Source organism: Lepus europaeus, chromosome 7, assembly GCF_033115175.1.
Source record: "Lepus europaeus isolate LE1 chromosome 7, mLepTim1.pri, whole genome shotgun sequence".
In the NCBI taxonomy this organism is placed as follows: Eukaryota; Metazoa; Chordata; class Mammalia; order Lagomorpha; family Leporidae; genus Lepus; species Lepus europaeus.
The window spans coordinates 114910649-114937060 of NC_084833.1; the positions used below are offsets into that span (position 1 = coordinate 114910649).

General features: G+C 42.4%; 1 protein-coding gene across 1 annotated transcript; it reads left to right on the plus strand.

Moving 5' to 3' along the window:
* Positions 1-12775: 12775 nt before the first annotated feature.
* On the plus strand, positions 12776-15423 carry PATE1 (prostate and testis expressed 1). Its single transcript, XM_062197650.1, has 3 exons — positions 12776-12827; positions 14062-14184; positions 15290-15423. The coding sequence occupies exons 1-3, from the start codon at positions 12776-12778 to the stop codon at positions 15421-15423; spliced, it is 309 nt and encodes a 102-aa protein (XP_062053634.1).
* Positions 15424-26412: the final 10989 nt, after the last annotated feature.

The window sequence follows — 26412 nt, forward strand, 5'->3', positions numbered from 1 at the left end:
GGCCATGAAGCTTTGGAGGATGAGGAGGGTTCCAAGGAGGCAGAAAAAGAGGCAGGGACCACATGCCCCAAGTAAAGAAGACCAAGTTTAAATAGTTTCTTCTGTCCCTACCTTTCCCTCTTCCATTTGAAAGAAAAGACTCTGGGGTGTTTACTCTGTCAATCGTTGAGCTTTCTGAGAACATTCCAAGCCAGTGTGCAGTCTCGTGGACTACCTGGAAATCCATATAGATAACATTTCAAGGGTGATACTCTGTTGCTTTTGACTGGATATTCACATAAACTTTTTGAACAGATGTGTGATAGAACTAACAATTTATGGTGTTTCATCCCATGTACAAAACCTTTTTTTTCCCTACAAGTAGTTTTTGTTCCCACTGGGGGCTTGTAAAGGAAAACAGACTGTTTTATCATGAGTTTTGTTTCAGTGACTTCAAGATGAATCAAAAGTCCTAAACTCTGGAAAAAATAAAGAAGAATATACTCATTAGTTTTTTTTATTTTTTGTGTTTTTTTTAACTTTTATTTAGTAAATATAAATTTCCAAAGTACAGTTTATGGATTACAATGGTCCCCCCAATAATTTCCCTCCCACTCGCACCCCTCCCATCTCCTGCTCCTTCTCCCATTCCCTTCACATCAAGATTCATTTGCAATTACCTTTATATACAGAAGATTGATTTAGTATATATTAAGTAAAGATTACATGAGTTTTCACCCACACAGAAACACAAAGTGTAAAATACTGTCTCAGTACTAGTTATAGCATTACTTCACATTGGACAACACATGGAGGACAGATCCCACATGAGACAAAAGTACAGAGTGACTCCTGTTGTTGACTTAACAATTTGACACTCTTGTTTATGGCATCAGTAATCTCCCTAGGCTCTAGTCATGAGTTGCCAAGGCTATGGAAGCCTTTTGAGTTCACCAACTTCGATCTTATTCTGACAGGGTCATAGTCAAAGTGGAAGTTCTCTCCTCCCTTCAGAGAAAGGTACCTCCTTCTTTGATGGCCCCGTTCTTTCCACTGGGATCTCACTCACAGAGATCTTTCATTTAGGTCTTCTTTTTTTCTTTTCCATGGTATCTCGGCTTTCCATGCCTAAAATACTCTCATGGGCTTTTCAGCCATATCTGAATGCCTTAAGGGCTGATTCTGAGGCCAGAGTGTTATTTAGGACGTCTACCATTCTATGAGTCTGCTGTGTATCCCACTTCCCATGTTGGATCTTTCTCTCCCTTTTTGATTCTATCAGTTAGTATTAGCAGACACTAGTCTTGTTTGTGTGATCCCTTGACTCTTAGACCTATCAGTGTGATCAATTATGAACTGAAATTGATCACTTGGACTAGTGAGATGGCATTGGTACATGCCACCTTGATAGGATTGTATTGGAATCCCCTGGCACGTTTCTAACTCCACCATTTGGGGCAAGTCCGATTGAGCATGTCCCAAATTGTACATCTCCTCCCTCTCTTATTCCTACTCTTATATTTAACAGGGATCACTTTTCAGTTAAAATTTAAACACCTAAGAATAATTGTGTGTTAATTACTGAGTTCAACTACTAGTACTCAACAACAACAACAACAACAACAAAATACTAAAAAGGATAAAGTATTACATTGTACATCAACAGTCAGGACAAGATCTGGTCAAGTCATTGTTTCTTATAGTGTCCGTTTCTCTTCAATAGGTTTCCCCTTTGGTGCTCAGTTAGTTGTCACCGATCAGGGAAAACAAATGATATTTGTCTCTTTGGGACTGGCTTAATTCACTCAGCATGATGTTTTCCAGATTGTTCCATCTTGTTGCAAATGACCGGGTTTCATTGTTTTTGACTGCTGTATAGTATTCTATAGAGTACATGTCCCATAATTTCTTTATCCAGTCTACTGTGGATGGGCATTTGGGTTGGTTCCAGGTCTTAGCTATTGTGAATTGAGCTGCAATAAACATTAATGTACAGATGGCTTTTTTGTTTGCCAATTTAATTTGCTTTGGGTAAATTCCAAGGGTGGTATTGCTGGGTTGTATGGTAGAGTTATATTCAAGTTTCTGAGAAATCTCCAGACTGACTTCCACAGTGGCTTAACCAGTTTGCAGTCCCACCAACAGTGGGTTAGTGTCCCTTTCCCCCCACATCCTCTCCAGCATCTATTGTTGGTAGATTTCTGAATGGGAGCCATTCTAACTGGGGTGAGGTGAAACCTCATTGTGGTTTTGATTTGCATTTCCCTGATTGCTAGTGATCTTGAACATTTTTTCATCTGTCTATTGGCACATATTTAAGTCTTTGAAACTATAACAAAAAAAGAAACTGTAAGAGCTGAGGATTTTTTCTTGAGTGTATTTATATTTTCTAACTGTTCTTTCTTCCTTCTTCCCTACCTACCTCTGAAAGCTGCCAGGAGTTCTAATACTGCATTGTTTGAGTGTGCCATGGTTCCCTTTCTCGCCTGATTAAGATTTTCACCTCTTAGCTACTGTCCCTTTGAGCTTTAGTGATCCTAAACTACGTTGGGTCATGATCCTAAGATGTTCTGTATCTATGACCCTATGGCCTGGATTTCAGGCTGTTCCTGGAAGGATAGTCCCACGCCTATCAGGGTTGCATGACACCAAGCTGCTGTCTCCAGAACCCACCTCCCACCCAGTCTGGAGCTTCATGACCCCTCCACACCCCCAGGAAGACCTTCTGCATTCTTGCCCCTTCTCAAGAACAAAGATTCTTTCTGACTTCCTCTTGCATTTTAGGTAATGACCAAGGGACACATTTTCCTTGGGAACTCTTTTTGGATTTAGTTATACAAAAATCTTCTTTCTTCAGTTGCATCATTTTATTCCTTCCTGTGAGCATTTTGCCAAGTTCCCATGCTTGACTAGTTTTCTCAGTTTCCAGAGCTTTCTTCCATTTTTCTTCTGAGTAGCTCCAATTTCTTTTTATTTTATTTTAATTAATTTATTTGTTTTAACTTTTATTTAATGAATATAAATTTCCAGTGTACAGCTTATGGATTACAATGGCTTCCCCCTCCCATAACTTCCCTCCCACCCGCAACCCTCCCCTCTCCCGCTCCCTCTCCCCTTCCATTTGCATCAAGATTCATTTTCAATTCTCTTTATATACAGAAGATCAATTTAGTATAAAGATTTCAACAGTTTGCACCCACATAGAAACACAAAGTGAAACATACTGTTTGAGTACTAGTTATAGCATTAAATCACAATGAACAGCACATTAAGGACAGAGATCCCACATGAGGAGCAAGTGCACAGTGGCTCCTGTTGTTGACCCAACAAATTGACACTCTAGTTTATGGCGCCAGTAACCATCCTAGGCTGTCGTCATGAGTTGCCAAGGCTATGGAAGCCTTCCAAGTTTGCCGACTCTGATCATATTTAGACAAGGTCATAAAAGACAGAGTGAGGATAGTAACCAATGATCCTAAGAGTGGCATTTACCAGGTCTGAACAATTATACAGCATTAAGTGGGGAAGAGGACCATCAGTACACACAGGTTGGGAGTAGAGCCATTGGTGGTAGAGTAGAGGTTATGATTACAAAGGAATGAGGCCCAAGTGCACTAGACAGGGCCTAGAACAAAGGACAGAGTCATTATTAGAGGAGCTAAGAAAGGTGCTGTCTAAGCTACAAGTAATTTTTCTGATTGAGAGGCAAATAGAACCTGATAGAAGGGGCTTGATAATAATCTGGTGGGCTTTAGGCCTTGTAAATTCAGAGGCCCAGACCTATCTATCTCTTCACATGGGGTATATCTTAAGGGAGGTGTGAACCTCCTAGGGGAAGGCACTCTGTTGACTTTCATTACTTGTCTGGCCTGGGAGGAGAGCTGACCAGGTCAAGGCAGGTGGCATCTCTAACAAGAAATTTACAGTTCTGCCTGCAATGTTGCTGACCCTACTTGACCATCCCCTCAGCTGCAGTGGTCACTTTGGAAGTTGGGCTGAGTGAAGGGCTTTTCAGCTTAGAGCCAATAAGATCTGTGGCTCTGACCTGGGCATCCTTCGACTCCAGGGCAGGTCCATTTCCAGTGATCCAACTCTTGGCAGAGCTGCCAGGGCTCTTCACAAGCTGACTTCTGCTGAAGCCCAGGCTTACCACATTGAAAGCCACTGCAGTGGACTGGCCTGTTGGGTCTCCTTGAGGGCAGATCACTGTACAGATCAGCCATTAATAGGCCTGCCACCCATTGCTTCTGATGCCGAGCTTTCTTTTCCTTCTGGTTTGTGTTAAAGCAGACCAGAGGATGCAAGTCAAGGGAGTGCCCGTTTCCCATCTCTAATCTTCGGTGGCCTGAACTACAAGTCTATAGTCACAGGCATGTTCTGTAGTAGTTTTTCTAAGGTAGACAATGCCCATGAGGAAAATTATATTCTCACTTTAAAACTTTCTTTCCCTTTTGTCTGAAAGGGAGGTTTTTTCTACTTACTGTATACTTCGCTGATGGCGAAGTGAATCTAGCTATGAGATTATTATTTAAGTTCTTATTTTGGCTATGCTATTGCAGAAAAATGTTAGCCATCTCTTTCATAAGGTCCAAAGATTAAATTGTGCATCCTACAGATTCCTTCATAATAAAATTAGTTTCCTACCTTGAAGAGAATAGAGAAATGAAAGAACAAGTTGGGCTTAGAATAGAGAAATGAGGGAGCAAGTCCTAGATCGCTTGCTGACAATAGCAATATCACATGAATACTTAGCAAACCGTTTCAACCCTTAGATAAGAACTTAATAAAACATTTACCGAAAGGTCCAATGCCTTCTATAAATTTTAAGAATCATGTATTTGAAAACACCTCTTAAATATCTAACATGGTGTAGTTTGTTTAGCCAGTAAACTTAAGCACAACCATCTAAAATGTTTTTAGTTTCTTTCTACCAACAAGTCTAAAACATATGATACACAGATTAAGGTCCCACAAATTAAAATGTATCTTTGATTGATTTTAGCAGCTTAAATTTATGGACAATCTTATCTATAAGCCATTTAAAATAAAACTCTTAATAAAATTTCCCCATGTGGACATACAATATGTACACACATATTATATAGCATAATAGACCAATATAGCAATTTTAATAATAGCTTTTAAAATCTTTAACTCTTTTTGTAGATTGCCAATTGATTTGAATTGCTTTTTCTTTTTAGTAACCTCAGTTAACCATACTTTCTCTCAGTTGGTACTGTTAATACATTATTGGCTTCATCTGTTTACAGAGCCATCCCAAAGTACTGAATACAATAAAAGTGGCTGGAAAAAGTCCATAGGAACCTATAGGAGGACAGCTAAACACAGAACCAACAACGCTTTAGTTTTATGAGCAGCAGATCATATATAACTGTGGATGACAAAAGACTTTAAGTCACCATGTTTAAAATTATAAACTCATCAACCAACAAGAGGCACTTGCTTACTTCACAGTATTTTTGAAAGCACCTGTAGGATTTTACAAGTATTTAACCTTTTAGGCCTCTGGGGCTTTCTCATTAAGATAACTATCATGTCTAGTAACACAAGATCATTAGACTTTTTAATTCTCAAACATTTGTATTAATAGCATTTTCCATTATAGAAACTTAAAGTCTGGTACCACATCACATCTTGACAGTCCTTCTAATATACTCCAAATAGACTGATTAGTTGGTGTCTCTATAAGATGAGAGACATAGGTCCTTCGATTTTTTCAGTTGGGCCCAAACTGGAAAACCAAAGTCCAGGATTTACTGGAAATTTTAGAGACCAGATTGTTTGAAACTTTGATTTTTTGAATGCCTGTCAAGAATGCCAAGAAGGCTCAAAATCCAAAATATCTGGTTGAAATAAGATTTCTTAAAATCATGACATAACATAGACCAAATTTGATCATTGTTACAAGGTGATTATTCAAATCTTTGGAAATAAGCACATATTTAAATAACCCATAGCTCTTAATAAAAATTCAGCTGTTTTTGAACAATTAGAATTTAACAGACATCAAGAGAACATAATAGATTACTTTAACACATTGCTTTAACAGAGCATCAGAGTTTAATTCTATGTCAAAGGGAAATTGAGCTTCCTGTGATCTTTTGCTGTGAGGTTTCCTTCCTTTACCTTCTTTCATATTGGTGACCATCTTTCTGTGTTTCTGTGTGTAACACATCTTTAAGCATCTTTTGCAGGGCAGGATGAGTGGCAACAAATTCTTTCAGTTTCTGTTTGCTATGAAAAGTCTTAATTTCACCTTCATTCACAAATGAGAGCTTTGCAGGATATAGTATTCTGGGCTGGCAGTTTTTCTCTCTTAGTACCTGGGCTATGTCTCGCCATTCCCTTCTAGCTTGTAGGGTTTCTGATGAGAAGTCTGCTGTGAGTCTAATTGGAGATCCTCTAAGAGTGATCTGACGTTTCTCTCTTGCACCTTTTAGGATCTTTTCTTTATGTTTCACTGTGGTGAGTTTGATTACATCATGTCGTGGTGAGGATCTCTTTTGGTCATGTTTATTAGGGGTTCTATAAGCTTCCTGTACTAAGATGCCTCTGTCCTTCTCCAAACCTGGGAAATTTTCTGCTAGTATCTCACTGAAAATGCCTTCTAATCCTTTCTCCCTCTCCATGCCTTCAGGAACTCCTAGAACCCGAATGTTGGGTTTTTTAATAGTATCCTGTAGATTCCCGACAATATTTTTTAGATTTCTAATTTCTTCTTCTTTTCTTTGGTTTGCCTGTTTCCTTTCCTGTTCTCTGTCTTCTAAGTCTGATATTCTCTCTTCTGCTTCGCCCATTCTGTTTTTAAGGCTCTCTAATGTGTTTGTCATTTGATCTATTGAATTCTTCATTTCATTATGATTTCTAGTCACTATCACAGTTTCTTGTTCCACTAGTTGTTTCATTTCATTTTGATTCCTCCTTAATATTTCACTTTCACAAGAGAGATTTTCTATCTTGTCCATGAAGGATTTCTGTAGTTCAAGAATTTGTTTTTGAGAACTTCTTAATGTTCTTATCAATTTTTTGAGATCTGCTTCTTGCATTTCTTCGATCTCATCATCTTCATAATCTTGAATTGGGGTGTCTTTTTCATTTGGGGGCGTCATAGTGTCTTCCTTGTTCTTGTTAGCTTGGTTTTTGCGTTTGTTGTTTGGCATGTTGGAGATATTTGGTTTCTTCACTGTGGTGTTTTTTCTTGTTACACTATGGCTCTAGATTAAGTGGACTGTCTGCTTTCAGTGGAGCCTTAGAGGCTTGAGATGAGTGTGGACTGAGAGCTGTGTTTGGTTCCTCAGTGTTGAGGGTGTGTCAAAGATGACACTCCCAGGTTAGGTGTGGTAAATCTCTCTTTCTTTTTTTGATTTAAAAGGGAAGTAATTCCGCACAGCTGAACGTAATTGGAGGTAGTTAGCAGGCAAATGATATACCCACAGGAGCCAGAGATCGGAAGCTCTTTCCCAAGGACCACACAGGGAATCTCTGCTGCCCTCAGTGTGGGCTCCAATTCTCCTGCAGTCTCCCACTGGGTTGCCAAGTTAGATGCTAATCTCCTGTTATTTCACCCCTCCCCACAGAGTCAGGTTTTTCTGCTAGGCTCAGGGCCAGTGCAGACCTGAGGTCGCCCTGCTTATGACGTATGTCCAAAATGTTGCCTGTTCTGTCTTGCTCGCCTTTGAGAGGTGAGCAGAGAGAGAGAAACTTGTGTCTGTATCGGTCACTTTTTTTATTTTTTTCCTCTCTCTCTTCTAGTTAGCCTGGTGAACTTTTCCCCACGGAGTTTCAAGCCTCGTTCCCTCTAGCCTCCTCTTTCCACTTGCCCGCTGGTGTCTCGGGCTATTGAGGTTCGGCTCACCTCGCGTTCCAGCGCTGGTGCGTTGAGTCTGCCGCTGGTGTCCCGAACTTGGGCTCCCACGCTCTCCATGCAGGTCCACTGTGAATCACTAGTTCCGGAAGAGTTTCCTCTGCTGTTTCATCCCCTACTCTTCCTTGACCCTGCAGTATCTCCACTTATATTAAACTTTCTCTCCCCCCGGACTAATAGTGTGCTCCCTGCCTATTCCGCCACCTTGCCGCCAGCTCTGAGTAGCTCCAATTTCTCATCCCTCTTTCCTGAACTCAGGGGAAGGGAAACAGATTTCATCTCTATTTCCTCCCCTGCCCCAACCCAAGGCTTAAAAGACTCCATTTCAAAGGATTTAATTACTGAAACAATAATGGTGAGCAACATGGAGGATACAATAAAAAGCAAGAGTGGAAATGGAGAGAATGAGACTAGTGATACAATGAGGGCAGGACAGACTGGTCTCTGTAACTGGTTGAATGCAGAATGAGGGAGCAGTAGGAGTCAAAGTTAATGCTGTCTATATTGATATCACAGCTTGTGGATATGCTGTGGGCATACACAAAAGCAACTTCATCAGAGGAGAGGTTCCTGAAGAATGAACCTTTTAGCAAGAATAGGGCTTCCTCTTCCAACTGAGAAAGAGTCTTCATTGTTAAAGTATAAGGTGCAAGCTGAGTGGGGCTAAATACACAGGAAGAAAGCAGGAGAGAGCAATTCCCTACCTAGAGAGACTTCCCAGGATCCATAGGCCTTTCCACAATGACCCAGGGACCCAACTGTCTTTTTCTCCTTCCCAGATTATCACTGTCCACTATATCTTTTCAAGCCTTTTTCCAGTTACACCTTGCCATGGAATAAGCCACTACATTCCATATCTGGATTTGTACTTTTTGGTTTCAGGGTTGTCCTACAATTACTTCAAACAAAGAATCTGACAAGGAGTTTTTAAATATTACCAGGTTCGTGCAATCCCTATTCTATGGAAAACAGTTACCTTCTTTCCAGAGAGGGCCATTTGATCATCATGTTTAGAAGTTAAACTCCACTTTGCTTAATACTGGATTCTCCACTTGTTAGTTGTGTTACATTTATATGTCCTTTAACTTCTGTGTTTCAGGTTTTTTTTCAGCAGAAACAAAAGAAAGTACACATCAAACAGAATTGTGAGGACTAAATGAGTACAAGCAAGCTCTTTAATTGATTTAAAATATTAAATTACCTGGAGCTAATAATTGTGGAAATGACAAAGGAATGACTGAATACCAGTCTTTCCACAGAAACACATACACACACACACCACAAAAAAAGCAAAGCAAAAACTCTCAAAATCAACTGTGTCAGAAATCTGAAAAATATTCAAAGATTAATACTAACTAAGGCAATACCAGAATAAGATGACTTAAACATTGTAGGAAAGTTTTGTGGCACTTTTAATTCTGTCCCAGCGAGAGATACTCTTAAAGACAGAAGTCCTCATTCCTGGTGTGGGATGGACACACCTGCTCCAGGGGGATCCAAGTTGACTTTTTTTTTTTTGATAGGCAGAGTGGACAGTGAGAGAGAGAGAGAGAGAGACAGAGAGAAAGGTCTTCCTTTTCCGTTGGTTCACCCCCCAATGGCCGCCTCAGCCGGTGCACCATGCTGATCCAAAGCCAGGAGCCAGGTGCTTCTCCTGGTCTCCCATGTGGGTGCAGGGCCCAAGCACTTGGGCCATCCTCCACTGCCTTCCCGGGCCACAGCAGAGAGCTGGACTGGAAGAGGAGCAATTGGGACAAAATCCGGTGCCCTGACCGGGACTAGAACCCAGGGTGCTGGCACCGCAGGCAGAGGATTAGCCTATTGAGCCGCGGCGCTGGCCTAAAGGTGACTTTCTTCACAAAGAATGGCACAGAGACATAATTAAATGCTGTTTCCTTGGTGGTTGAAATGTTTTCACAAAACGATATGCCTTAGGTTAATAGGCTGGAGGGGATGCCAGGGCTTGAGGAAAGAATCTCAGCATGAGCAGATTCCCTGGTGAGGAAGAAGTTAACCAAGGTGAAGAAGGACAGTTGCTATTCCAATAAGCGCCAATGGCCTTAGGCTACTGGAGTCTCCCTAGTACTTGTAAAACTAACATTAATGGCCCAGGAGGGGAAGAACAGTTTCTTCTCTGCTAGGGTCCAGAGGAATGGTCATGAGAACAGCCTGTTTCCCTCCGACAGAACAGCTCATCTCTGGGGAGAAGGACAGAGGAAGTATCCAGATAATATATGCAGATCTGAGAAAGAACACAAAAGAAGAGTCTCTAGGGAGTCTTAATTGTGTGTTCTTTCCTCCCAGGAGACTTGCCACCCCTGGGATTTTCTGGGAAAGTCAGAATCATTCAATATATCCACAGTTCCCGAGATAGTTTCTTCTCATTGTGCTCAGAGTTGGAGAAGCTGGCATGGAAACTGCTGTGACTGGGCCAATTTCTCAGCACATTTTCTTATAACCTTAGTGAGAGCTGTGTTGTTTTTTACAATAATAATAAATAGCATTGAACAGAAAATTTCCACTTAAAAATTCTTCTTATTGACTTGTATGAAATTACTGAAGATTCAAACTAAAAGCCCTATCCTGTGATCCAAACATTTTCTAATCACACACACACACACAGAGAGAGAGAGAGAGAGAGAGAGAGAGAGAGAGAGAGGGAGGGAGAGACATGACTAAGTGCCTAGTCATTCCCAGAGTGGAGGTACAATCCAGAGCTCACTCTTCTGCACCAATTGCACCTTCAGAACTGATCTGGAAAAGGTAAGCATCATGAACAGAGGGCCTTGGAGACCTAAATAGGATTCAGAGAAACAGGGAAAAAATGAGTTCCTGAATATCTCTAAGTCATGAGTCTGGAACTTATGACATACAAAGAAATATTTTTGGAGTGCCTTTAAGAGATGAGAAAAAAGAATTAGAGGCTCTCAGAAAAGGAACAGAGTGAGGCCAATAAGAACGGCAGGTATGAGAACTACTGAGACAAGGAGTAGGAACTTGGGGAAGATTTAAAAACCAATTCGGTAAAAGGGGGTTGGAACAAGCTGGGCATCAAGTGGTTCAGTGCAGCTGGGAGGAGAAAAGTTCTGCTGTGGGAGAAGTGGTGCAGTGCATTCGTAGACGGGCAGCTAGGTGAGCAGACAGTTCTCCATAGTCTTCCGTTAGGCAGAGAATTAAATATGGAATAATTGGAAGGAAAGGAGCGGGGAATCTCAAAAGGTAGGATAAAGGAATATCAAGACCCAAAAAAAGATGCTAAATTTTGGGCCAGTGAAAGGATGGGAATGGAGAAATCCTCCAGTGAATAAGAATATAAACGTAAGTGCTGCCATATGTGTACATATACATGTGCAAATGCCTCCACATGTACATATATAACGTGAATATTCAAAGCTTCACCAGGCATGCTCCCAGGCAAGCAGTTAACTAATATATACCTCTCTTCCTCCATACATGGAAATACAGTTTGCTCTAACATGTGATAATAATCCCCAAAATATCACTGATATGAGAATCTTGCCAATTCGTCACTCCTGCTGTCCCATCACTTCAGCCAGCACCTAGCTTAGACCACTCCCTCACTTTCTTTACACTGCACTGTGCCTGGTTGCAACCTGTTTCCTTCTGGTTGCAATTTTTCTCCCCAAATCTGATTTGCCCTAAGCATGGCACAGACCCTTTCCTCAATGCTCTGGAAGGACAACAACTGGGCTGTAACTTTGGCAACACTTTAGTTAGAGCAAGGCGGTAACTGAAGGAAACGAACAGAGAGCTTAGAATGATCCAGCTTTTCTTAAAATGCACAGGCTCAATCCCCTGCCCATGCAGCCAGCAGCCACCTCCTGCCTGCTACCCTGATCTGACCTCAAGTGAGGATATGCTAACCTCCCTCAGGAGAGGTCACCTTAAACTTCCATCTCCTAACTGAAGTGTAGGCATCAGCCACCAGGAAATTTCAAAGAGAGAAAGCACTGCTTTTCTTGTCTTTCATCTTCTATCCCAGGGTCTCTTCTTTCCTTTTCCCTTTTTATTTTGTACAGGCAGAGTGGACAGTGGGAAAGAGAGAGAGACAGAGAGAAAGGTCTTCCTTTTTGCCGTTGGTTCACCCTCCAACGGCCACTGCGGCTGGCGCACCATGCTGATCCGAAGCCTGGAGCCAGGTGCTTCTCCTGGTCTCCCATGGGGTGCAGGGCCCAAGCACTTGGGCCATCCTCCACTGCACTCCCGGGCCACAGCAGAGAGCTGGACTGGAAGAGGGGCAACCGGGACAGAATCCGGTGCCCCGACCGGGACTAGAACCCGGTGTGCCAGTGCCACAAGGCAGAGGATTAGCCTATTGAGCCGCGGCGCCGGCAGTCTCTTCTTTCCAAGATGATAGACAGTGGGAAAAAAAAAATCTTACGCCCCTCATGGGAATTCTCTGTCAAGGTCTCTGAGCCCTACCCGTTATGTCTCCTCTCTTTTCTACTTTCTAGTGATACGTGTTCTTTTAAGGTTCGGTGCTCAGCCTTCTCTTTGCCCTTCTGCATCCCAGTTATTTATACTCATATATTCACTCAGCCTTAATGGGAACCTTGGTGTACATGACTCTGATCCCTACTACCCAGCCCTAGCTCATCCTGGTGTCCTTCCACAGTGTGGTATAGTGAAGTGGCCGTAGAACTTGGCATCAGATATCCAGGGTGGTAGGACTGCAATCCACTGGGTCTCAGACCTTCTTGGCCGGTTTTTTTTTCCACAAGTGGCCAAGAGGAGAAATAACAGAGTCACCGATTTCCCCAGGAGCAGAGCGCACCTTTCACAGACTGCCACAGTGTCCCCACCCCCAATCTTTCTGAGGAGCCAGGCTTGCAGGTATATAAGTATCTATTGATGCTGTCCTGCCCTGACTTGGTCTTCTCTCCCTTCAAAATGGACAAATACCCTCTCCTGGAACTCCTCACGCTGCTCTGCTGCTTTAGGGGTGAGTCCCTAGGGCTGACAGGTGGAAGGACGTGTCCAGATCCAAGAATGGGTCAGAGCCCGTGACAGAGCCTCGAACCACATGGTTACAGAAGGATGGTGAGCCGTCACTCTGGTGTCGTGCCTCCCATCCACAGCACACCATCTCTGGGGCCTTAACCAAAGCCCCTATCCCTCCACTTACAGGAAGAATTGGGTGGATTAGAGGAATCGGGAGCTGTGAGGTGGGGTTTGGAAAATGAGGTCTTCAGAGAGTGTATCTTTTTTATTCAACAGTACTATCTGGGTCGTTTTCAGACAGAGTTGACCAAGGTGAGTAGAAACAGATAGAGGTATAAGAGGGGGAAGACGAGAGGGGGGATGAGTGGACCTGGGTGAGGGTTGGGGGCAGAAAAGAATGCAGAATTGAGCCTTGAATGTCAACATTCAATAACCTCCTTCAGCAGGATGGGGCTGGCTTGGGAGCTGATTTTAGTGCTGAAACATAGCATTAGCAGAGGCTGACAAGGGTAGAGGTGAATGTCGTGAACACCAAGAAAAGCAGCAGAGAGAAAGAACTATGGCTTTACAGGCAGCAGCTGGCCAAATCCAAAGTGTGGCAACTCCATGAATTTCAGATGCTGATCCTTGGTGTCAGATTTTGGGCACATGTGAATAAGAATGTCACATAGCGTCATTTATAAAAAGAATGAGGCCCAACTCAAAGGAAATGCACACTTATCTTCCTCCTTCTGGCCTGTGCTTCACCCTGTAGGGATGATTGGGGAGTATGGGAACCCCTAAGGAGGTGAAGAGCAAGAGAGCAGGGATACCCTAAGCAGGTGACAGGAAGGGTAGGTGCAGGGGCCCCTGAGGGGGTGGGTCACAAGGGCCCAGTGCAGGAGTAAATCTCAAGCAAAATTGCAGCTTTATTTTATTTTATTTCTTTTTGCCATCACAGAAAATGAAATAATTTTTGATGAAGATCAATATTCTGGTGAGTGTGAAGAGGATGAAGTCTGAGCATCTCAGTCTTGATAATATTCCTCTTTTCTTTCAGCCTCCACTTTTCTTTCTTCTCCTAGATCATAAATTCCAGTCACTCCCTTGGTGTAACCTATCTTAATAGAGGCAGATTTTCATGCTCCATGGAGCTCTGGCAAACCCCTCCAACCTGAGTTTCAACCTGGAAGGGGAGGTACTCCTTCCCTGGAAGTGTCATCATATCTCACTTGTATTTCCATTCTCTGGCTGAGTTCGGAGATTTATTCAATGTAGGATGTGTCACCTCCAGTTCCCAGGAGAAAAGTGCTCCAGAGGAAGGGGCTTATGTACTGCAACCACAGAGGAGGCCTGCACAGTTGCCAGGATGTTCGATAGTAAGTTGTGTGTTGGGAAAAGGAGGAAGGGGATGGGGCGTACTGACCATGATGAAAAGGGGGGACCTTGGCCAGCGCCGTGGCTTAACAGGCTAATCATCCGCCTTGCGGCGCCGGCACACCGGGTTCTAGTCCCGGTTGGGGCACCGGATTCTATCCCGGTTGCCCCTCTTCCAGGCCAGCTCTCTGCTATGGCCTGGGAAGGCAGTGGAGGATGGCCCAAGAGCTTGGGCCTTGCACCCGCATGGGAGACCAGGAGAAGCACCTGGCTCCTGGCTTCGGATCAGCGAGATGCGCCGGCCGCAGTGGCCATTGGAGGGTGAACCAACGGCAAAAAGGAAGACCTTTCTCTCTGTCTCTCTCTCTCTCTCTCTGTCCACTCTGCCTGTCAAAAAAGAAAAAAAAGAAAAGGGAGGACCTTGCTTTACCACAGGCAGTCCCATGCCTGGGATGACTGATATCTCGATTTCCACACATACTATAATGAAAAACATGTGGAGATGGTTACTGAGGGGGAAGCAGGGTATGTAGCTAAGAGCACAATGAAGCCTGAAAAAAATAGAGGAGACTGAGTTGGGGTGAGAGGAGAGGCATGATGTATACCTAACAGGGAACAGCCGTTTGCCGGGGTGAGAAGAGCAGGTCTTGGTCCTTGCGCCTGCTTGGCCTTCCTCACGGGTGGTGCTAAACTATGGAAATAGAAAGGTCAGCAGCAGCAATAGACAACTGGCTAAGTGAACGTTGATGGGTAAGACTAGACCTCATGATTGCTCTGTTTTCTCATCTTTGTGCTTCATCCCTTGGCCTTTGTAACCTTCAATTAAACCAGTGTAAAGATTCTCAATTAAAAACTAGCCCAGCTGTGATATTCCCTGACTTGCTGCTGTCATTATCTCCCTACATCCAATAAATTTTTTAAACTGCTCTGTCTTTGTTTTGCTTTTGAGAACCCCCCAACTGGGAACATGTTCTAATTCTTCACATCTGACTAAGAATTGGACTTGAATGGTACAAGGTTGGCTTTATAGGGCTGTGGGCTGGAGAGAAGTTCCCTTGCAGAAGCCTCAGGGCCAGGTTTGTTGATCCATTTCTCCTCTTTCTGCAGAGAATGGAGCTCTCTGGTTAACCTTCATGGGCTGCCTAAAGAACTGTGCTGATGTGAAAAACATAAAATGGAGTGTCTATTCGGTGAACTTCAGGTGTTGCAGGAGCTACGACTTGTGCAATGAAAACCTGTAGAAGTTGCTGGTCCTTCTGTGGAACCAGTCACCGGGTGACACTGAGGCCTCAGTCTCTTCACAAGAACTTCTTTAAGAGGAAAAGAACCACGCTTCAGACAATGATTACGAAGACATGGCTCTGCCTCAGGCAGATGAAATAAAAAGCCCTCTCCTTTTATAGAGTCCTTATCTTGCACCTTAGAAAACATCTCAAGAGCAAGATCATTGTTGTTCTGCCCCTAACTTCGCTGGAGAACTCACAGGGAGGCGCCAACTCCTAGTTAGGGAACAGCTGCAGAATGCTTCCAAAGACAAGGGAGCATGGGCAGCAACACAAAGATTCCCATACCTGAAGCAGGGCAGGATGGAAGCCAAGAGCTGTGGGAGCTGAGCAAGCAGAGCCCCAGCCACAGACATCTCACTAGAAGTGTCTGTGGGGAGGTACATACCCCGGGACCCAACACCTCCCACAACCACCTCTATATCACACACTCTTGTGTTTTCCACTGTGTATAATTCTGGTACCCTGGGGTAAGGAATGACTGTGCCCACAGGGCTGAGGCTGATTCCTAATGATCTGCCAGAATAGGCCTAGAAAGAATGATCAATTGCTATTATAAAAACATAAAGCCACATTTCTTCCAGACTCTTCTTTCTTTCCCTTCCAAACCCTTCCACGATTCCTTAAACATACATCTACTCCAAACATACAATGTTCCAGGATGTAATAATTATGATCTCCAATCTCATGGGAGGGACAGACTTAACTAGTGATGATAACACCTACCTGACAATCATGATGTGGGAGGCATTGCTGCAAATGATTCATATCTTCAGATTCATTCACTCTTCACACCAGAAGAGTCCTACTGTCGGTATCTTCACTTGGGTCAGTCAGGAAATGGAAACAGCACTGGCTATTTGCAGAGGGACTTTGAAATAAACCACTGTTGGGGCCAATGTTGTGGTGTGGTAGGTAAGCCCACTGCTTGTGATGCTAGCATCCCATGTAGGGCCCAATTCATGTTCTGGCTGCTCCATTTACAACCATCTCCCTGATAATCGCCTGGGAAAACAGCAGAAGATGGCCTAAATGCTTGTGCCCCTGCCATCCATGTGGGAGACTCTGAGGAAGCTCCTGGCTCCTGACTTCAGCCTGGCCCAGTCCTGGCCATTGTAGCCATCTGGAGAGTGAACCAACAGATGGAAGATCTCTCTCTCTCTCTTTGTATATATATATATACATGTATATATAACTATATAACTATACATATACACATATATACATATATACCTTTCAAATATAATAAATAAATATATTACAAATATAATAAATAAATAAATAAATAAATAAATCTTTTTAAGAATGAATCATTGTTAACCAGGTGTTGAGAGTGAGAAAAGGCCAAAGGGAAACTTGAGTTGACAGATAAAGAAATTGCAGGAAAGCCAAAATCTGTAGTCCTAGGGGATCACAGGGAAGAGGCTGGAGTTATTCTACCTTAGAAGCTTGGGGAAGAGACCCCTTGGTACTGGGACCAAGTTATCTCAGCAGGGAGAAGCCCTATTGTTCCTAGTATCCAAGAGCTCCAAGGAAGGATGCCCAAGAAGATAAAATTCACACCTAGGGGAAAGGACACTTTGAGTCGGTGCTGGTGTCTCTGTGCGAGCACCAGGAAACCAGTTCTGGAAAGCTGGAAAGAGGAACCACAAAGCAGAATCAATTGTAACTCTGAAACCAAATGCCTCTGCCAGGATGAAGAACCATTGAGAGGAACAAGAAATAAAACTATTTTTCTCTTCCTCCTCCAGACTTCCATTCTCTCTCCAACACTCCCTGTTGGCAGAGTTTTACGGAGACCTGGCTGCAAACGTTGGCATTCTAAAGAATCCTAAAGCTGAGAGACAGTAGTGTAGCCACCCTTCTTTGTCCATGAAACATCTGTACACATCCTTCTACTTGTATTCAAACTCTATTTAACAATAAAGACAACTTTTCTCCTCCAACCAAATATTCCTGCTCTTTCTCTAAATAAGAAAACAGTCTAAACAAATATCTGTATCTCATAGTGTAGCCTAGATATTCGTTTCTGCACAATGTTGAATACTCAGATCCAACCAATTACATCTGTCAGTTACCACCACAATAATTCTTATGTAAAATAATAAAGAGATGGAGAAGAAAGGATGAAGACACACACATTGGCCAGTGATTGTTTTTAATAACTGGTGGTGAGGCTACAAGTGACATTTATAACTTACCTCTATCAAATCTACATTTTATATTCTTTTTTAAAATTTTTAAACTTTTATTTAATGAATATAAATTTCCAGTGTACAGCTTATGGATTACAATGGCTTCCCCCTCCCATAACTTCCCTCCCACCCGCAAACCTCCCCTCTCCCACTCCCTCTCCCATTCACATCAAGATTCATTTTCAATTCTCTTTATATACAGAAGATCAATTTAGTATATATTAAGTAAAGATTTCAACAGTTTGCACCCACATAGAAACACAAAGTGAAACATACTGTTGGAGTACTAGTTATAGCATTAAATCACAATGAACAGCACATTAAGGACAGAGATTCCACATGAGGAGCAAGTGCACAGTGACTCCTGTTGTTGACCCAACAAATTGACACTCTAGTTTATGGTGCCAGTAACCACCATAGGCTCTCATCATGAGTTACCAAGGCTATGGAAGCCTTTTGAGTTCGCCGACTCTGATCATATTTAGACAGGGTCATAAAAGACAGGGTGAGGATAGTAACCAATGATCCTAAGAGAGGCATTAACCAGGTCTGAACAATTATACAGCATTAAGTGGGGAAGAGGACCATCAGTACACACAGGTTGGGAGTAGAGCCATTGGTGGTAGAGTAGGGGTTATGATACAAAGGAATGAGGCCCAAGTGCACTAGACAGGGCCTAGAACAAAGGATAGAGTCATTATTAGAGGAGCTAAGAAAGGTGCTGTCTAAGCTACAAGTAATTTTTCTGATTGAGAGGCAAATAGAACCTGATAGAAGGGGCTTGATAATAATCTGGTGGGCTTTAGGCCTTGTAAATTCAGAGGCCCAGACCTATCTATCTCTTCACATGGGGTATATCCTAAGGGAGGTGTGAACCTCCTGGGGGAAGGCACCCTGTTTACTTAGCTGGCCTGGGAGGAGAGCTGGCCAGGTAAAGGCAGGGGGCATTTCTAACAAGAAATTTACAGTTCTGCCTGCAATGTTGCTGACCCTGCTTGGCCATCCCCTCAGCTGCAGTGGTCACTTTGGAAGTTGGGCTGAGTGAAGGGCTTGTCAGCTTAGAGACAATAAGATCTGTGGCTCTGACCTGGGCATCCTTCGACTCCAGGGCAGGTCCATTTCCAGTGATCCAACTCTTGGCAGAGCTGCCAGGGCTCTTCACAAGCTGACTTCTGCTGAAGCCCAGGCTTACCACATTGAAAGCCACTGCAGTGGACTGGCCTGTTGGGTCTCCTTGAGGGCAGATCACTGTACAGATCAGCCATTAATAGGCCTGCCACCCATTACTTCTGATGCCTAGCTTTCTTTTCCTCCTGGTTTGTGTTAAAGCAGACCAGAGGATGCAAGTCAAGGGAGTGCCCAAGTCCCATCTCTAATCTTCGGTGGCCTGAACTACAAATCTATAGTCACAGGCATGTTCTGTAGTAGTTTTTCTAAGGTAGACAATGCCCATGAGGAAAATTATATTCTCACTTTAAAACTTTCTTTCCCTTTGGTCTGAAAGGGAGGTTTTTTCTACTTACTGTATACTTCGCTGATGGCGAAGTAAATCTAGCTATGAGATTATTATTTAAGCTCTTATTTTGGCTATGCTATTACAGAAAAATGTTAGCCATCTCTTTTATAAGGTCTAAAGATTAAATTGTGCATCCTACAGATTCCTTCATAATAGAATTAGTTCCCTACCTTGAAGAGAATAGAGAAATGAAACAACAAGTTGGGCTTAGAATAGAGAAATGAGGGAGCAAGTCCTAGATCGCTTGCTGACAATAGCAATATCACATGAATACTTAGCAAACCGTTTCAACCATTAGATAACAACTTAAGAAAACATTTACCAGAAGGTCCAATGCCTTCTATAAATTTTAAGAATCATGTATTTGAAAACACCTCTTAAATATCTAACATGGTGTAGTTTGTTTAACCAGTAAACTTAAGCACAACCATATAAAATGTTTTTAGTTTCTTTCTACCAACAAGTATAAAACATATGATACAGAGATTTAGGTCACATGAATTAAAATGTATCTTTGATTAATTTTAGCAGCTTAAATTTATGGACAATCTTATCTATAAGCCAATTAAAATTAAATTCTTAATAAAAATTTCCCATGTGGACATACAGTATGTACACACATATAACATAACAAAACAGACCAATATAGCAATTTTAATAATAGCTTTCAAAATCTTTAACTCTTTTTGTAAATTGCCAACTGATTTGAATTGCTTTTTGTTTTTAGTAACCTCAGTTAACCATACTTTCTCTCAGTTGGTACTGTTAATACATTATTGGCTTCATCTGTTTACAGAGCCATCCCAAAGTACTGAATACAATAGAAGTGGGTGGAAAAAGTCCATAGGAACCTATAGGAGGACAGCTAAACACAGAACCAACAACGCTTTAGTTTTATGAGCAGCAAATCATATATAACTGTGGATGACAAAAGACTTTAAGTTGCCATGTTTAAAATTATAAACTCATCAACCAACAAGAGGCACTTGCTTACTTCACAGTATTTTTGAAAGCACCTGTAGGATTTTACAAGTATTTAACCCTTTAGGCCTCTGGGGCTTTCTTATTAAGATAACTATCATGTCTAGTAACACAAGATCATTAGACTTTTTAATTCTCAAACATTTGTATTAATAGCATTTTCCATTATAGAAACTTAAAATTTAGTACCACGTCACATCTTGACAGTACTTCTAATATAATCTTGCTATGAATTAATACAGTATACAGAATAATTGCTACTTAATAATCCAGGTGTCTTTACTCAAGAACTCTTACTTTTAAAAACATTTTATTTAACTTATATAAGTTTCAGGTATTTCATATGTAGTAGTTTAGGAATAGAGTGATATTTCCCACCTTACCCTCCCACCTGCCCACACTACAACCCTTCTTCCTCCTCCCTCTCACATTACTAATCTTTTGTTTTTATAAAGATCTACTTCCAGTTTACTTAATGATTGTAAAGTTAACCCTACATTAAGTAAAACAGCTCAACAGATAGTATGGAGAAAAAAAAATTGTTCCTCAACAGTAGAGACAAGGGCTGTGAATGATCATTGAATCTCAAAATGTCCATTTCACTTCAATATATTACATTTTAGGAACTCTATTAGTTATCTAGGATCAGGGAAAACATACGGCATCTGTTTTATTGGGACTGGCTTATTTCACTAAGTATAATGGCTTTCAGTTGTATCTTAATTGTTGCAAAAGACAGGATTCCAACTGTACTACTACAGCTGAATAGTGCCCCAACCAAAAGAAATCAGCATATACAAGAATTATCTGTAGCCCTATGTTCATTTGCAGCTCAATTCACAATAGCTAAAATATGGAATGAAGCCAGATGTCCATCAACTGTTGACTGGATAAAGAAATTAAGGAAAATACATTTGTAAAAAAACAACTGCAAGAAAAATACAGAGCAATTTTTGAAAAAATGGAAGGCATTGAAAACTAGGTTTTCTTCCTAAGAAAGTTACATGTAAATGTAGTACTAACCTGTTTGGTTGATACAATGGGGAAATGATAGGGCAAAGCCTTGTGATTGGAGTGCTTAGGTGTGGTGCTTGACTCCAACTTCCTGCTAATGTGGAACCTCAAGTAGCTTTCTGCCACCCACTTGGAAGACCTCGATGCAGTGCCCAGTGCCCAGCTCTGGGCCATCTAATCCCAGCCACTGAGGGTAATTGAGAAGTAAACCGATGGGTGGAAGGTCTCTCTCTCTCTCTCCCAGCTTTGATGTTCAGTAACTTAAAAGAAAGACCTTTGGTAAGGAAACAGACATAACCAAAAGATGCATTTTCACACATTTCCCCACCTGGATAGAGAGGAAAAATGGTACTTTATGAATCTTCCCAAAATGCTTATTTTGTTGGAACCTACTCTATGACAGAAAATACTGTGTGTTAGTGCAGCCACAGAATAATTTCTCATTCTTATCTTTCTCAGACTCTTTTGGATAAATCTAATATTCTTTATTTCATTGTATCTCCTCTATCAATTTTTAAAATTTAAATTTTCTTAAAAATTATGCTTATTTAACATTTTGCAGTATTCTTTTTTGTTTGTTTGTTTTTTTACAGGCAGAGTGGACACTGAGAGAGAAAGAGAGAGAAAGGTCTTCCTTTACCGTTGGTTCACCCTCCAATGGCTGCTATGGCCGGCGCGCTGTGCTGATCCGAAGCCAGGAGCCAGGTGCTTCTCCTGGTCTCCCATGTGGGTGCAGGGCCCAAGCACTTGGGCCATCCTCCACTGCACTCCCGGGCCACAGCAGAGAGCTGGCCTGGAAGAGAAGCAACCGGGACAGAATCCGGTGCCCCGACTGGGACTAGAACCCGGTGTGCCGGCGCCGCAAGGCGGAGGATTAGCCTATTGAGCCGCTACCTTGATCATTTTTTGAAGTACAGGCTTGCTGCTGATAAATTTGATAGTTTTTTGTTTGTCTTGAACATCATTACAGCATTTTCCTTTCCGAATGATTGTTTTCCAGTGTACAATCTCTTGGTCAGCAGAGTTTTTGTTTTCACATCAACACTCTAAATATATCACCGGACCTCATCCTGGCCCGTAAGGTTTCTGTTGAGAGCTGTGCTGCTAGACAGATTGGAAAACTGTATGAATTTGTTTGTTTTTCTATTATTGCTTTCATAATCTTCTCTTTGTCTTCAATTCTGTTACTGATGATTTCTATTACATTTTTAATTTCATTTTTTTTATTTGACAGGTAGAGTTATAGACAGAGAGAGACAGAGAGAAAGGTTTCCTTCTGTTGGTTCACTCCCCAAATGGTCGCCACGGCCGGTACTGCACTGATCCGAAGCCAGGAGCCAGGTGCTTCCTCCTGGTCTCCTGCATGAATGCAGGGGCCCAAGAACTTGGGCCAACCTCCACTGCCCTCCCGGGCCACAGCAGAGAGCTGGACTGGAAGAGGAGCAACAGGGACTAGAACATGGAGCCCATATAGGATGCCGGCACAGCAGGTGGAGGATTAACCAAGTGAGCCATGATGCCAGCACCTAATTTTATTTATTTTTTGAAGATTTATTTATTTGTTTGAAATCCAGAGTTACACAGAGAGTGAAGGAGAGGCAGAGAGAAGTGGGGGGGGGGAGCGAGGGAGAGGTCTTCCATCATCTGGTTCACTCTCCAATTGGCCACAATGGCCAGAGCTGCACCAATCCAAAGTCAGGAGCCAGGAGCTTCTTCTGGATCTCCCATGAAGGTTCAGGAGCCCAAGAACTTAGGCCATCTTCCACTGCTTTCCCAGGCCATAGCAAAGAGTTGGATTGGAAGTGGAGCAGCCGGGACTTGAACCATCCCCTAAAGGATGCTGGCACTGCAGGTAGAGGCTTTACTCACTATGCCACTGAACCCCATTTATTGTTGTAGAAGTTTTATTTATTTTATTTGAAAGATAGAGTGAGAGAGAGAGGGAGAGAGAGGTCTTCCATCTGCTGGGTCACATTCTTTTTTTATTTTATTTTTATTTTTTAAAGATTTTATTTATTTGAGAGGTAGAGTTATAGAGAGTGGGAAGGAGAGACAGAGAGAAAAGTCTTCCATCCGCTGGTTAACTCCCCAAACGACCACAATGGCCAGAGCTGTGCTGATCCGAAGCCAGGAGCCAGGTGCTACTCCAGTCTCCCAAGTGGGTGCAGTAACCCAAGCACCTGAGCCATCTTCTATTGCTTTCCCAGGCCACAGCAGAGAGCTGGATTGGAAGAGGAGCAGCTGAGACTAGAACCAGTGCCCATATGGGATGCCAGTGCTGCAGGCAGAGGATTAACTTATTGCACCACAGTGCTGGCCCTGGGTCACTTTCTAAATGGCTACAATGGACAAGTCTGCTTCACACTGGAGACACGAGTCCAGAGCTTCATCAAGGTCTCCCACGTGGGTGGGAGGAGCACAAGCACCTGGTCCATTCTCCACTGACTTCCCAGGCATATTATTAGTGAGTTGAATTAGAAGCAGAGTATCCAGGACTTGAACTTGTGCTCTGATGCAGAATGCCAGTATCACAGACAGCAGCTTAGTTCCTTGTGTCACAACACTGGCCCCCATTTATTACATGTTTAAGTAATAGTATTTGATTTTTAAAAAAAATTATTTCAGCCTCTCTGTTAAGTTTCTCTGATAGAGGTATCTGTCTGATTCTGGCAGAAGCATTGCTCTGAATTGAAAGAGAGAGAGAGGGAAGGGAGGGAGGGGGAGGAAGGAAGGAAGGAAGGAAGGAAGGAAGGAAGGAAGGAAGGAAGGAAGGGGGAGGGAGGGGGAGGAAAGAAGAAAGGAAGGAAGGAAGGTAGGAAGGAAGGAAGGAAGGAAGGAAGGAAGGAAAGAAAGAAGGAAGGAAGGGGGAGGGAGGGAGGGAGGGAGAACTAAGACAATGACAACCAGGGGTTCTTAGAGTTAAGTGTTCCACCAGAATAACAATGCAGAGACGTGTCTGATTCAAGTGGCAGGCAAATAATAATGTTCCCATGATATGACGGAGATTACAGTCTGGAGAAGTGTTCTCAGGGCTGGAGACCCATGTTGGCTCAACCCTAGAATTATCATGACCACTGGGAAAGAGGGGCGGGCAAAGCATAAGAAAAGGCTTTCCTCAAGCATCATGCTAAGTGAATTAAGCCAGTCCCAAAGAAACAAATATCGTTTGTTTCCCCTGATCGGCGACAACTAACTGAGCACCAAAGGGTAACCTGTGGAAGTGTAATGGACACTATGAGAAATAGTGACTTGATCAGCTATGGTGCTGACTGTCGATGTACAATGTAACACTTTATCCATTTTAGTATTTTTTGTAAACTCTGTAATTAACACACAATTATTACTGAGGTGTCTAAATCTTAACTGAAAAGCGATCCCAGTTAAATATAAGAATGGGAAAAGGAGAGGGAGGAGAGGTATAATAGGGGACATGCTCAATTGGATTTGCCCCAAATGATGGAGTTAGAAAAGTGCCAGGGGATTCCAATACAATCCCATCAAGGTGGCATGTACCAATGCCATCTCACCAGCCCAGGTGATCAATTTCAGTTCACAACTGATCACACTGATAGGCCTAAGAGTCAAAGGGATCACACAAGCAAGATTAATGTCTGTTAATACTAACTGATTAAAAAAAAGGGAGAGAAGGATCCAACATGGGAAGGGGGAGACACAGCAGATTCATAGAATGACAGATGTCCTAAATAGCACTCTGGCCTCAGAATCAGCCCTTAAGGCAATTGGATCTGGCTGAAGAACCTATGAGAGTATTTTAGGCATGGAAAGCCAAGACACACTGGAGAAAAAAATATGAAGAAGAAGAAGAAGAAGAAGACCTAAATGAAGGATCTCAGCGAGTGTGACCCCAGTGGAAAGAACGGGGCCATCAAAGTAGGAGGTGCCTTTCTCTGAAGGGAGGAGAGAACTTCCACTTTGACTATGGCCTTGTCGGAATGGGATCGAAGACGGCGAACCCTAAAGGCTTCCATAGCCTCGGCAACTCATGGCTAGAGCCTAGGGAGATTACTGATGCCATAAACAAGAGTGTTAAATTGTTAAAACAACATCAGGAGTCACTGTGTACTTACGTCCCATGAGGGATCTGTCCTTAATAGGTTGTTGAAGGTGAAGTAATGATATAGCTAGTACTGAAACAATATTCTTACACTTTGTGGTTATGTATGGGTGCAAACTGATGAAATCTTTACTTAGTATATACTGAAGCGATCTCCTGTATATAAAGATAATTGAAAATTAAATTGGAAATTACATAGAAAAATAATCAATCTTTAAAAAAAAAAAGAAAAGGCTTTCCTCTTCATCAAAGAAGGATGAGTCTCTCTCTTGCCTGGGAGGTACAACTTTGACTAGCAAAATCTCACTGAATGTAAGGGGTCCCCAAGACCAGTATTTTCATGCCATTGTCAGGGAAGCACTTGTCATGGGCCATCTCCATGGGTCTTGTGTTTGGTATATGTGAGTCCCCTGGCAAAATCTCAGATGATTTGAGCTAAAAGCATCAATTTCATACTTCCAGAAAAGCACCTTTTTGTCAGCCAAAGAAGATATCCTTGCACCATGTCCTGGACTCCAAGTAATTAAATATGTGAGTGAGAATCCCAAACTCAGTCAACTCAAATTTCTCTCATGATTCGGCCAGGCTTTTTGAATAATGTATTTTCCAGAGTAAAAGTAACACAGACTTGATATATATACATAAAAAATCTCTAATTGTGATGCTAATTCTAACAATTTGACTATTTGGCCACACTTCAATAGTATTCTTGCACATATATAACAACTTGATATAAATGAGCTCTGTCATGACTGACATTGTGTGGTATTCTGAATTTGGCACTTGATATTTTATTGTGGAATGTGTCCTCACAAGTCACTGTCCCTCTTGGAATGTGAGACCCAGGGCAGGGCAGACGATTCAGGCGCCTGTAACCCAAGAAACCTCTGTGGAGAGGCTGATGTCCTGGACCTGCCTTCCTAATTCAGTTACAACTTTACCAGCTGCTGAGCTTGTCAACAATCCATGCTCCAGAAGCTTTGCCAGACAGACTTGTGCCATCTAAGGTAAATCCCCCTCCCAGAGAGAAGAGAGGAAAATGTCCTTTCCAATCTATCCTTACTTCCTTGTCTCCCATATATGAGCCTCCTAGATTTTCTTTTTTTCTTTTTTTTTATTTATTTGATAGGTAAAGTTATAGACAGTGAGAGACAGAGAGAAAGGTC

Bases quoted from the DNA above. Each gene is read 5' to 3' on its own strand.
- PATE1 (XM_062197650.1), top strand. From the start codon at position 12,776: ATGGACAAATACCCTCTCCTGGAACTCCTCACGCTGCTCTGCTGCTTT. The intron at 12,828-14,061 runs GTGAGTCCCTAG...TCTCTGGCTGAG, and splicing joins GCTGCTCTGCTGCTTTAGGG to TTCGGAGATTTATTCAATGT. The intron at 14,185-15,289 runs GTAAGTTGTGTG...CTCTTTCTGCAG, and splicing joins AGTTGCCAGGATGTTCGATA to AGAATGGAGCTCTCTGGTTA.